The sequence below is a fragment of the Somniosus microcephalus genome, chromosome 4 (assembly GCF_052327205.1).
Source record: "Somniosus microcephalus isolate GS21.2 chromosome 4, FLI_Smic_1.0, whole genome shotgun sequence".
Classification (NCBI taxonomy): domain Eukaryota; kingdom Metazoa; phylum Chordata; class Chondrichthyes; order Squaliformes; family Somniosidae; genus Somniosus; species Somniosus microcephalus.
Window position 1 is genome coordinate 154,291,085 of NC_140990.1, and position 14,006 is coordinate 154,305,090.

Consider the following 14,006-nt stretch of genomic DNA (forward strand, 5'->3'; position numbering starts at 1 on the left):
AAGAAAGCCTTATTTTGAGTCTATCTCCAAAATCAGGAAGACACTAAATCGAGCGCCTGCTATGCAGGAGGGAAAATGTCTGCATGGCTATAAAGTCAAGCTAGCAGATAACCCAGAGTAAACACAGCAGGAAGGGTTGGATGTCTTAGCAAATTTGCAGGTTTGTTTCAACCCACAGATGATACCATTCAGCTGCCAGTAAGTGTGTATCTAAGAAAGATAAAATCTACTATGGGGTAGACAAAGAACAGTTCTGTTCCATACCTACTCAAGGTGTTCTTACAAAAAACTTCCACATTCCTGCATCATTGCAACTCAGCAGACCAGAAGAAATAGACGGAGTGTCAGATCACTGCTCTGGAAAGCTAGGAAGCTAAAAGGACAAAATGGATGTGCAGCCACTTTGCGCTCCAATTAAGTTGAGAAATCTGACTGTCCGATAGGAAGACAGACTTGGGAGTATTTGAAATCTATATTATAAAGTACATACACTACCTCTTTAGCCAATAGATCAGTAAATAACTGCAATAGTTTTGATGCAATTTGATTTTGTAATTCGGCAAGGAACCTAGGAGATGCAATGTGATATTTTCTACTTTAAGGGAAATGTTATTCTGTTGCGTTGCTGCTTGAAACCAGTAAATGTCCTGTACATCCCGTACTGTAAACACCAGTAGCTCAATATCAGGGTAAATAAGAGAAATTATGTATGAGAAAACAACAACAGCTTATATATTTATATAGCGCCTTCGATGTAGTGAAACGTCCCAAGGCGCTGCACAGGAGTATTATTAAGACAAAAAATTGACACGTATCCTCCAACAGCACAAAAGATTTGGAAACAATGGTCATTGAGGGTAACACTTCCAAAGTACTTCATTGGCTGTAAAGCATTTTGGGATGTCCTTTGGGTGGTGAAAGATGCTATATAAATGCAAGTTTTTTCCCCCCCAAAACGCTGTCGATGGAGAACAGCTCTCAAAAATGTCCACTAAACTTGGTTGAAATCCTATTTTGTGTCCAAAGAAAGTTGCAGAACAATATCCATTCTGCTCTGCACCCAAGATCAACCAATTTGGTGCAGACCAGAGAGTGAAGTAAACAAGAACTTGTATTTATATTCTCAGGATAGCCCAAAGACCTTCACAGCCAATTAATTACTTTTGAAGTGTGATCACTTGTTTTGTAGGCAATCATGGCAGGCAATTTACATGTAGCAAGGTCCGGCAAATAGCAATGACACAGTTAATCTGTTCTGGTGGTGGTAGATAAATATTGGCCAGGACACTAGAAAAGCTCCCCCTGCAACTGGAATGTTCCTGGTCCTTGTGGGTGAATACCACATCTGAGCAATTTTGGGAGCTTTGATAACTATTATTTACATTTGTTACCTTCACTGACAGGTTCATGAAAGGGAGCATGACCGAGAGATGAGTACACTGATTACTAAACACAAAGAGGAAATGGAGCAGCAGCGAGCAGGATTGACTCAGGAACAGCAAGATCTGTTTGATGATATCCGGACACAGATGGACTCGACACATGAAGCAGAGCTATGCCAAGCTCGGCTTCAGATGCAGGTTAGTTGTCTTTGGTGAAAGATGGTAACTACTGATATGTACTTTTATTTTGTTCTTGGGATGTGTGATATGGCCAAAATTGGCAATATCTAGTTCCCCAAGAAGGTGATGATGGAGCTTTTCCTTGAACCGCTGTAGTTTTTGTGTTCATGGTGCTTCCACAATGGTATTAAGCAGGGATTCATGAAAGAGAGAATGGTGGTATAGGTCTAAATTAAGTTAGTGTGTGACTTGGAAAGCACATGAGGTGACTCTCTACCCGTGATCTTGCTGTTCTTGTTAAGTGTTAGAGGTTACAGGGCTGAGAGGTGCTGTGTAGGAGCAAAAGCGCACAGTGATTTGACACTTAAATTTGGGGAAATGCCTTTTTTATCCCTAAGGTTTAATTCTGAATTTAACTTAATGACCTTTTTCCCCTAAAGAAACTTCCGGCACAAACCATGGCTTCATAAAGATAGTAATCATTTATTATACACTAGAAAAATCGACATTAAAATTAAATAACATCTTGGGTTCAGATATGGTTTAGAATTGCTTTAACAACAAGAAAACAACACTTGAATTCCCAAAATGCATCACCTTTTGGAAATCAATTGTCTATCTTAGACTAAACCCGTAACAAAATTTTTAAATCTTGGTTGGTTCAGGCTTATTGAGAAGATCTCCGAATATCTTGATGGACACAGTTGTAGTGTAACATGGCTTTCTCTTGTAGTCTGTTCAGCCATTTCAGAAGCAATCTGCAAGTCGGCATCAAGGCTTGAAGCTGTGAGGTAAAGAGTAGTCATGAAGCCAGGTGAGGTGGCGCCGCCAGGAAACGAAAGGCGAGGTTGGAGCAGTGACTCCTCAACTCTAACTTCTGCTTAGCTTTAAAAGTCTTTTACTTTGAACCACAGCTCTGGGGCAGTGGCTTGTAGATTCCTACAAATACAATCCACGATTGATTAACACTTCATTTATTTTCTCTCAATATCCACAACGTAATCAAGTTAAGTCGGCAGGTGTTCAAATGATCTCCAGCTGACCCTGAGCCGGTTCTATGGTGATTTGTCCTTCTCTGCGTAGTCTTTTACGACATGTAAATTAACAATCCTTTTAACAATCGTTCAGCCTTTTTAAGAGTCCTTTTTCTTCAGCTTGCTGGAGCCGATTTAATATCAAGCTTTTGCTTACAGCTGTCACAGTAAGTTTGATGAATTTTTTCCTCAGTTTTGGTCTCCTTATCTAAGGAAGGATATACTTGTCTTGGAGGCGGTGCACCGAAGGTTCACTAGATTGATTCCTGGGATGAGAGGGCTGTCCTATGATAGGTTGTGTAGAATGGGTCTGTACTCTCGAGTTTAGAAGAATGAGAGGTGATCTCATTGAAACATACAAGATTCTGAAGGGGGTTAACAGGGTAGATGCTGAGAGGTTGTTTGCCCTGGCTGGAGTGTCTAGAACTAGGGGGCATAGTCTCAGGATAAGGGGTCGGCCATTTAAGACCGAGATGAGGAGGAATTTCTTCACTGAGGGTTGTGAATCTTTGGAATTCTCTACCTCAGAGGGCCGTGAATGCTGAGTCTTTGAGTATATTCAAGGCTGAGATAGATGGATTTTGGACTCTAGAGGAATCCAGGGATATGGAGATTGGGCGGGAAAGTGGAGTTGAGGTCGATGATCAGCCATGATCTTATTGAATGGCAGAGCAGGCTCGAGGGGCCGTATGGCCTACTCCTGCTCTTATCTTATAATTGCTGCAGTGCATCCTGTGGATTTTACGTACTGCACTTGAAGTGTGCTGATGGTGGGGGAGGGTGGACATGGAATCCAGTAGCAGCATGCCGACTGCTCTGTTCTAGATGATGTCAAGCTTCTTGAATGTTGTTGCAACTGAACCCATCTAGGTGAGTTGTGAGCAATCCCCTCCTTGAGCCTTGTAGATAGTGTAAAGGCTTTGAGGGGTCACTTGGTGAGCCAAATTTTCGAGAGTACCCAGCCTCTCCTGCTGTTTGATCACATTTTTGATATGGTTGAACTAAACTTTTGCTCAATGGTGACCTCCCAGGATGCCTGACAGATGTGGTGCAAATGGTAGTTGCTATCAGTCAGCTCAAGCCTGGATGTTGTCCAGATCCTGCTGTAGCCTGGCTTGGGTTACTCCGTTATCAGCCGTTGTGAATGGAGTTCAGCAGCATCGAATCATCAGCCAACAGCCCCATTTCTGGCTTTACAACAGAGGGAAGGTCATTGAAGCAGTTGAAGATGGCTGGGTTGAGGACACTTCCCTGAGGAACTCCTGCAGCTATAGCCTGGGGTTGTGATGATTTGCCTCCAACAGCTACAACCATCTTTCTTTGTGTCCGGTATGTTCCAGCCACTGGAAGGTTTTGCTCTTGACCCCCAGTGACCTCAGTTTTGCTGGGCTCCTTGGTGCCATACTTGGTGAATATTGAGGGCAGTTACTCCCGCCTCTTCTCTGGTCTTCAGCTCCTACATCCTTGTCTTGATCAAGGCTGTGAGGAGGTCTGAAGCTGAATGTTGACCAGGTTATTAGTGAGTAGCTGTCACTTGATTGCACTCTTGATTGATTACTCTATCAATCACTTTGCCGATGATTGGGAGGAGGACTGTCCTGTTCTTTGTGATAGGACGTAGCTGGGCAATTTTCCACATGGTTGGGGAAATGCTCGTGTAATAGCTGCACTGGACTTGCTTCGCTAGGGCGTGGCGAGTTCTGGCATGGAGGTACTCGGCACGAAATACAATTCCTATCAAACACTTACAGTTCTTTTATCTTGTATCTGGTTACCTTCTAGTCTCAGCATTTGCTTGTACGTGTGGTCATCCTTTGGGGGTGTCGGGACTTTAAATAGTTGAACATCAACAAATTTATTTATAGAGGGGGAGAAACAGATTTGCACAGTAATTTAAAGATATCACTAAGTTCAAAATAGTAAAACATTGCTGGCGTAGCTATTGAAGTTTTACCATATTTACTAATTCGTATGATGCCTGCTCTTGCATCTGTAAAATACTTTTTTTTTATTCATGGGATTTGGGCGTCCTTGGCAAGGCCAGCATTTATTGCCCATCCCTAATTGCCCTTGAGAAGGCGGTGGTAATTGCCGCCTTGAACTGCTGTAGTCCGTGTGGTGAAGGTATTCCCACAGTGCTGTTAGGGAGGCAGTCCCAGGATTTTGATCGAGCGATGATGAAGGTACGGTGATATATTTTCAAGTCAGGATGGTGTTTGACTTGGAGGGGAACTTGGAGGTGGTGGTATTCCCATGCGCCTGCTGCCCTTGTCCTTCTAGGTAATACAGGTCACGGGTTTGGGAGGTGCTGTCATAAGAACATAAGAACATAAGAAGTAGGAGCAGGAGCAGGAGTAGGCCATACGGCCCCTCGGGCCTGCTCCGCCATTCAATAGGATCATGGCTGATCCGAATCTAGACTCACGTCCACTTCCCTGCCCTCTCCCCGTAACCCCTAATTCCCTTATCTGCTAGGAAACTGTCTATCTCCATTTTAAATTTATTTAATGTTGCAGCTTCCGCAGCACTCTGGGGTAGCAAATTCCATAGATTTACTACCCTCTGAGTGAAGAAGTTTCTCCTCATCTCAGTTTTGAAAGGACAGCCCCTTATTCTAAGATTATGCCCCCTAGTTCTAGTCTCCCCCATCAGTGGAAACATCCTCACCGCATCCACCCGATCAAGCCCCCTCACAATCTTATATGTTTCGATAAGATCGCCTCTCATTCTTCTGAATTCCCATGAGTAGAGGCCCAACCTACTTAACCTTTCCTCATAAGTCAACCCCCTCATCTCCGGAATCAACCGAGTGAACCTTCTCTGAACTGCCTCGAGAGCAAGTATATCGTTTCTTCAATATGGAAACCAAAACTGTACGCAGTATTCCAGGTGTGGCCTCACCAGTACCCTGTATAACTGAAGCAAGACTTCCCTGCTTTTATACTCCATCCCCCGTGCAATAAAAGCCAAGATTCCATTGGCCTTCCTGATCACCTGCTGTACCTGCATACTAACCTTCTGTGTTTCATGCACCAGGACCCCCAGATCCCTTTGTACTGTAGCACTTTGCAGTTTCTTTCCATTTAGATAATAACTTGCTCTTTAATTTTTTTCTGCCAAAGTGCATAACCTCACACTTTCCAACATTATATTCCATCTGCCAAATTTCTGCCCACTCACTTAGCCTGTCTATGTCCCTTTGCAGGTTATTTATGTCCTCCTCACTCACTGCTTTCCCTCCCATCTTTGTATCGTCGGCAAACTTGGATACGTTGCACTTGGTCCCCTCCTCCAAATCGTTAATATAGATTGTAAAGAGTTGGGGTCCCAGCACTGACCCCTGCGGAACACCACTAGTTACTGATTGCCAACCCGAGAATGAACCATTTATCCCAACTCTGTTTTCTGTTAGATAGCCAATCTTCCACCCATGCCAGTATATCACCCCCAATCCCGTGATTTTTTATCTTGTGCAATAATCTTTTGTGTGGCACCTTGTCAAATGCCTTTTGGAAGTCCAAATACACCACATCCACTGGTTCCCCTTTATCCACCCTGTTTGTTACGTCCTCAAAGAATTCGAGCAAATTTGTCAAACATGACTTCCCCTTCATAAAACCATGCTGACTCTGTCCGATTAAATTATGCTTGTCCAAATGTCCTGTTACTGCTTCCTTAATAATGGACTCCAACATTTTACCAACCACAGATGTTAGGCTAACTGGTCTATAGTTTCCAGCCTTTTGTCTACCTCCCTTTTTAAATAAGGGCGTTACATTAGCAGTTTTCCAATCTGCTGGGACCTTTCCTGAATCCAGGGAGTTTTGGAAAATTACCACCAATGCATCCGCAATCCCTACCACTACTTCTCTCAAGACCCTAGGACGTAAGCCATCAGGTCCAGGGGATTTATCTGCCTTAAGTCCCATTATCTTACCGAGCACCATCTCCTTAGTGATTTTAATCATGTTTAGCTACTCCTCCCCCCCCCCCCCCCCCCCCAATAGCCCCCTGTTTGTCCAGTGTTGGGATATTTTTAGTGTCCTCTACTGTAAAAACTGATACAAAATATTTGTTCAAGGAAGCCTTGGCGAGTTGCTGCAGTGCATCTTGTAGATGGTACACACTGCAGCCACGGTACGCCAGTGGTGGAGGGAGTGAATGTTTAAGATGGTGGATGGGGTGCCAATCAAGCGGGCTGCTTTGTCCTGGATGGTGTCGCGCATCTTGTGTTGTTGGAGCTGCACTGATCCAGGCAAGTGGAGAGTGTTCCATCACACTACTAACCAGTGTTCCAGGGAATCCGTGCAGCCGGCTTGCCGGCTTTTCAATGCAAAAACCTCGCGTGCGCTGTATTTTGAATGGCCTGAGCAGCCCCTTAAAGGGGCTGTGCAGCACCAAACAAAATTACAGGGAACATTGGTCCTGACTCCAGCCAGTGGAGAGTTTTCCCCCTGATTCCCATTGACTTCAATTTTACTTGGGCTCCTTGATGCCAAACTTAGTCAAATGCTGTCTTGATGTCGGGGTCAGTCACTCTCACTTCACCTCCCCTCTGGAATTCAGCTCTTTTGTCCATGTTTGGACCAAGGCTGTAATGAGGTCTGGGGCCGAGTGGTCTTGGCGGAACCCAAACTGAGCATCGGTGAGCAGGTTATTGGTGAGTAAGTGCCGCTTGATAGCACTGTCAATGACACCTTCCATCACTTTGCTGATTGAGTGTAGGCTGATGGGGGTAATTGGATTGAACTACATTGGATTATACTACGTTTCTGCACTGGATTACACTGTAGGACTTACCTGCTTTGTCTATATCTATGCTGCAAAAAGTGTTTTACCTTTTAAACTTCCGGCTGTGTCTCTGCTGAACTGGTTCTACTGGTTTTTCAGTTCGTCTGGCTTCTAGCTAGCAGCTGTTGCTCCACTTGCTGGTCACTGGCTTGTGGTTTTACTTTTTCTCCGCCACTTTGACCTCCAACTTGCGTCAATTTCGCCATCATCTTTCTGCATCGCTCCCAACTCTCATTCCTACAGCAACAACCTCCATCCTTGAACTCTCTACCCTTCAAATAGCTTCTGGATTTCACTCACCTACTTTGGACAGCGGTTCGTCGATGCTCCGTACCGGCCCCATCCTGCTCACGTCGGCTTGTCCTTCCATGGGACCTCTGACTTTGACCCTGGTCTCCCGACTATTATCCCCAACTTATTCCCTGCTACCAGGAAATATGTATTCCATTAATTATTACTTTTAAACAGGCCTATGTAACCTGAGCTTTTCCCGTGTCCATTCGCATGCGCCCTTTGGCTGCTGCTCCGGACCTGAGCCATTCCACTTTTCCCCCCTATTTTCCTTTCTCTCTCTCCCTCCCTCACCAATCTCTCCTGTCGTCATGCCTCCTTTCATCTCTCCTCTCTCGGATACACTGCCCTCCCAAATCCCTACCCCAATCCTTCATTACTCTTCGACCATCCTACTCTCCTGCTGCCGTCCCAGGCTTAACTCCCTTTTAGATAAGCCTACAGCTTCCCTCTGTGCCTCTCTTGCATCCTACGAAGGGCCCATCGAGGCACATCATCCAAAAACACAGCGTTGGTTTCCACATGTACGCTGATGACACCCAGCTCTACCTCACTACCTCTTCTCCCGACCCCACCACAGTCTCTAAATTGTCAGACTGCTTGTCTGACATACAGTCCTGGATGAGCAAAAATTTTCTCCAATTAAATATTGGGCAGACTGAAGCCATTGTTTTCTGTCCCTGCCACAAACCCCGTTCCCTAGCCACTGACTCCATCCCTCTCCCTAAGATCTGTCTGAGGCTGAACCACACTGTTTACAACCTTAGTGTCATATCCGCAGCATAACAAAAAAAAAAAAAAAAAAGACCGCCTACTTCCACCTCCGTAACATCGCCCGTCTCCACCCTTGCCTCAGCTCCCCTGCTGCTGAAACCCTCATCCACGCCTTTGTTACCTCTAGACTTGATTATTCCAATGCTCTCCTGGCCAGCCTCCCACATTTCACCCTACGTAAACTTGAGGTCATCCAAAACCCGGCTGCCCGTGTCCTAAGTCCTGACTGATTTTCCTTCCCCCTCAGATGGTGCCGAGGCCTAAAGTCGTGCCTCAACAGCTGCCTCTGCACAGATTTATGGAGCAAGGTTTTTCCCTTCACTTTTAGAATGAAATGGGATAATAGTCTTTGATGCCATTTTTGTAGATGAAGTTGACTAGAAAGATGTGTTCTGTGCTGATGTATTCATCTCAAGTTATACACAAACTTGAATGTATTTTTGTCAGAAGTAGTGCACCAGATACTGAAGAGATTTGAAGTTTGTGTTAGTGTTTTGCTGAGTACTGCTTTCACCCTTGCGTCTGTCAGGGGAGCTCAGTATATATTATCCTGTATGTTGGGCTGTATGGTGTTGCTTCAATTGTATGCATAATTAAACTGAGGCTTAATTCTAGTAGCAGTGACCTTTTGGTGTTGAAGCCATTCAGCTTTTCAGCTTTGCGTCCTGCAATTATTGGTTTCAACTCACGAGGCTAAGATTTTTTAAAAATCTGATTTTACCCAGAATTTAATATTTTGGCTAACAAGTTATTTTCTGCATTGAAACGCATCATGTTGCCGTTCCTAATTCTCGCAGCTCCGTTATCTTGCCCCTCCCCCCGGCCAGTGGCAGTGACTGGCTGTGGCTGCATCTTATCGCCTTCAAGTCGCAAGAAATTAATAGTACAGGATAATCTGTCGAACTTTGAGTGAAGTTTTAAAAGCAAGACAGAGGCCAACAGAATGGCAAAGAGACAGAGGACTGCTTTGATAAAAGGAACCAACATTTTAGTTCTCTCTTTTCTTGGGACTTTCTCGGCCAGTGTCTAGTCATGAATCAGTAACACTCTTCTTAATATCCCTGTTTATGTTTGTGTGATCTCCACAGTACACTTGCTCCAAGTGCTGCATTGCTACTGGAACCTGTCAAACCAGTCAATATGTCCTTGTTCCCACTGAAACAATTAGCCATGTAAAGGTTAATCCAGTTATTTAATTTCACAGCAAATCTAATATATTAATAGTTTCACAGTATAAGTAGAATATTCTTAAAAAATTGGAAACATTTAAACTCGTGACCTGACTCTCAATTTATTTGCATTATGGGGTCACTTCACAAGCTAAATCTCCACATTTAGGAATTTAAGATGTATATAATTCAGCTAAAGAAGCAAGAATGTTCCTGAGTTACTATTGAATTACCCTGGCCAGTTTGTATGGTGTCCATATTCTGAGAAAAGCTGTTCCTTCCCTGCAGACAGAACACCACCTGGAGTTGGAATCCCTACGTCTAAGCCTGAACAACATGCACAGGGCCCAACTTGAGCTTATGCAGTCTAACCTGCAGCATGAGAAGGAGGAGTCCCTTGCTGAGCTGCGAGAGGTGCTGAATGATAAACGACGCCAGGAGGTGGCAGTGCTGCAGAACCGACAGCACATCGAATTGGAGAATATTAGGGAACAAAACCAGCAGCAAATGGAGCAATCTCTGGAGAAGCACCAACGGGAAATGGGTAGAGTATATTGTAGGGTGAGGTGCGCTCAGATTCTGTATTCTGGGATTGCACATTATGTACCATAGTAGAAATTCCAAGCAAATGCTGCATTTGTATAGAATGGCCATCACTACATGCCATTTGTTTGAGGAAAGGTTGCCCTAATTTACTGTTTAATTCTGCATACATTTCCTTAGCTAACCTGAATGAAACAGTAAGTTTTATGCCTTGGGACAAAATTGTGACATCCCTGGTTTTAAGACTGCGTGCAATGTATTTTGCAGTATTTGTTACAGCATACGTCAAATAAAATGCCTATCAAATGAAAAAACTAATCTACCCTCCACTGCCTCTGTGTCAGACTACTTATCCGATGAGCCAAAATTTCCTCCAATTAAAGATTGGGACGACCGAAGCCATTAATGGCCCAGAAATTCGGGTCTCCACGGGTGAGTATGCATGGGGTACTCGCCCGTAAGCCCAATGGAAGTGCCGGTTTCGTGCATGCACTGCGCATGCACTGGAAACCGGAACTTCCATTCCCCTGAAAGAAGGGGTTCAGTGGTCGAATGCGTGCGCAGGAGAGGCAGCGCGTGCGCATTGAACTTAAGGCCTGCTTTTTACAAGGTAAGTGGTGAATTAATTAAAATTAAAACATTTTTTCCACACGTTTATTATTTTTAAATACTTTAAAGCAAGGTAAGTTTATTTTTAGCCCCATTAGAAAATGTAATTAATTTTTTCAAAAATTCAAATTATTGTTTAAAATAGTTATTTCATGTAATTTATAGTTTATTTTTAAAATGTGATGGTTTTTAAAAATTTATTTGAAGATTTAGTGATGTTTTGGGGCTTATAGTATTTATAAGTTTGACAGGTCTTCCTGTCAAACTTATGAATGAAGCAGTCCCTGCTACCATTGGCTCTCCATGGCCCACGTGATCCCAGGGGACGCATCGAACTAACTGCGCCCCGGGATACGCAAGCACTGCGCGCCGGCAGTTGGAGGAGGCCCAGGATCGGAATCCCACGCGGGCCCACAGCTCAACGGCCGGCGCGGTAGGTAAGTGCAGGTCGGGGGCTTGCACCCGCGGGAAGCCCCCGACCCGAATTTCTGGGCCATTGTCTTTGGCCCCTGCCAAAAAAAAGGAAGACTTGCATTTCTATAGCGCCTTTCACAACCTCAGGTCGTCCCAAAGCGTTTTACAGACAATGAAGTACTTTTGAAGTGTAGTCACTGTTGTAATGTAGGAAATGCGGCAGCCAATTTGTGCTCAGCAAGCTCCCACAAACAGCAATGTGATAATGACCAGATAATCTGTTTTTTGTTATGTTGATTGAGGGATAAATATTGGCCAGGACACTGGGGATAACTCCCCTGCTCTTTGAAATAGTGCCATGGGATCTTTTACATCCACCTGAGAGAGCAGACGGGGCCTCGGTTTAATGTTTCATCTGAAAGACTGCTTCAGTACTGCACTGGAGTGTCAGCATAGATTTTTGTGCTCAAGTCTCTGGAGTGGATCTTGAACCCATAACCTTCTGACTCAGGCTGTCTCGGGCTGAACCAAGACTGTTCACAACCTTAGCGTCCTATTTGACCCTGAGCTGAGCATCTGACGCCATTTCCTCTCCACACACACACCGCCTACGTCCACCTCCATAACATTGCCTGACTCCGCTCATCTGCTGCTGAAACCCTCGTCCATGCTTTTGTTGCCACCAGACTCGACAGTTCCAGTGTTCTCCTGGACGGTCTCCCACCCATCTTCTACCCTCCATAAACTTCAGCTCATCCAAAACTCTGCTACCCATATCTTAACCCATACTAAGTCCTGTTCATCCATCACCCCTGTGCTTCCTGACTTACATTGGTTCCCAGTCCACCACGCCTTGCTCTTAAAATTGTCGTCCTCGTGTTCAAATCTATCTATGAACTCGACCTTCCCTATCGCTAACATCCTCCAGTCCTACAATCCGCGAACTCTGCGTTCCTCCAACTCTTGTGCATCCCCGATTTCCTTGGCTCCACCATTGGTGACTGTACCTTCAGCTATCTAGGCCCTAAACTCTGGAATTCTAAATATTTCCATCTTAGGTTCTAAAGAAGCCATGTACTGCGCTCGTGTATCAAGCTGATATTTAGATGGATGGTGCTGCACATGGTCTCCTAATGTGTTGTGTAAAGCCCCAGTGTTATTGTACCGCTGAATTTTCTTTGCTCCTACTATGTGTGTCAGCATGTGTCTGAGTGTAGCACCCTTGCCTCTGAGTCAGAAGGTTGTGGATTCAGGTCCCACTCCAGAGACTTGAGCACAAAAATCTAGGCTGACACTCCAGTGCAGTACTGAGGGAGTGCTACAATGTCGGAGGTGCCGTCTTTCGGGTGAGACGTTAAACCGAGGCCCTGTCTCTGCTCTCAGGTGTAGTTAAAAGATCCCACTGCACTATTTCTAAGAGCAGGGGAGTTATCCCCAGTGTCCAAGCCAATATTTATCGCTCCATCAACATCACTAAGCAGATTATCTGGTCGTTATCACATTGTTGTTTGTGGAGCTTGCTTTGTGCAAATTGGCTGTCGCGTTTCCTACATTACAACAGTGACAACATTTCAGAATGTACTGTTAAAAAGGGAAATCATGTTTGACAAATTTGTTGATTTTTTTGAGGATGTAACTAGCAGGGTAGATAAAGGGGAACCAGTGGATGTAGTATATTTGGATTTTCAAAAGGCATTCGATAAGGTGCCACATAAAAGGTTATTGCACAAGATTAGGGCTCACGGGGTTGGGGGTAATATACTGGCATGGAGAGAGGATTGGTTAACGGACAGATACAGAGAGTAGGGATAAACGGATCTTTTTCAGGTTGGCAGGCTGTAACTAGTGGGGTGCCGCAAGGATCAGTATTGGGGCCTCAGCTATTTACAATCTATATTAATGACCTCGATGAAGGGAGCGAGTGTAATGTATCCAATATTGCTGATGATACAAAGCTAGGTGGGACAGTAAGCTGTGAGGAGAAAATAAAGAGTCTGCAAAGGGATATAGATAGACTAAGTGAGTGGGCAGTAAGGTGGCAGATGGAGTATAATGTAGGGAAATGGGAGGTTATTCACTTTGGTAGGAAGAGTAGAAAAAGAGAATATTTTTTTAAATGGTGAGAAACTTTCAAATGTTGGTGTTCAGAGAGATTTGGGTGTCCTCGTGCAAGAAACACAGAAAACTAGCATGCAGGTACAGCGAGCAATAAGGAAGGCAAATGGCTTGTTGGCCTTTATTGCAAGGGGGTTGGAGTATAAGAGTAAGGAAGTTTTGCTAAAATTGTACAGGGCCTTGGTGAGACCACACCTGGAGTACTGTGCACAGTTTTGGTCTCCTTATCTAAGGAAGGATATACTTGCCTTGGAGGCGGTGCAACGAAGGTTCACTAGATTGATTCCTGGGATGAGAGGGCTGTTCTATGAGGAGAGATTGTGTAGAATGGGCCTATACTCTCGAGTTTAGAAGAATGAGAGGTGATCTGATTGAAACATACTAAATTCTGAAGGGGATTGACAGGGTAGATGCTGAGAGGTTGTTTCCCCTGGCTGGAGAGTCTAGAACTAGGGGGCATAGTCTCAGGATAAGGGGTCGGCCATTTAAGACTGAGATGAGGAGGAATTTTTTCACTCAGGGTTGTGAATCTTTGGAATGCTCTGCCCCAGAGGGCTATGAATGCTGAGTCTTTGAGTATATTCAAGTCTGAGATAGATAGATTTTTGGACTCTAGGGGAATCCAGGGATATGGAGATTGCGCGGGAACGTGGAGTTGAGGTTGATGATCAGCCATGATCTTATTGAATGGCGGAGCAGGCTTG

At 44.5% G+C, this 14,006-nt stretch overlaps 1 protein-coding gene across 7 annotated transcripts in view; it reads left to right on the plus strand.

The window, feature by feature from the left end:
* Window positions 1–14,006, plus strand: part of pcnt (pericentrin) — a 355,160-nt gene that overhangs the window by 108,622 nt on the left and 232,532 nt on the right. For all 7 annotated transcript variants that reach the window (XM_085985359.1, XM_085985354.1, XM_085985358.1 and 4 more), the window contains 2 exons: window positions 1,404–1,580; window positions 9,910–10,165. In XM_085985359.1, coding sequence (XP_085841485.1) covers window positions 1,404–1,580; window positions 9,910–10,165 — 433 coding nt within the window. The remainder of the gene's footprint in view (window positions 1–1,403; window positions 1,581–9,909; window positions 10,166–14,006) is intronic.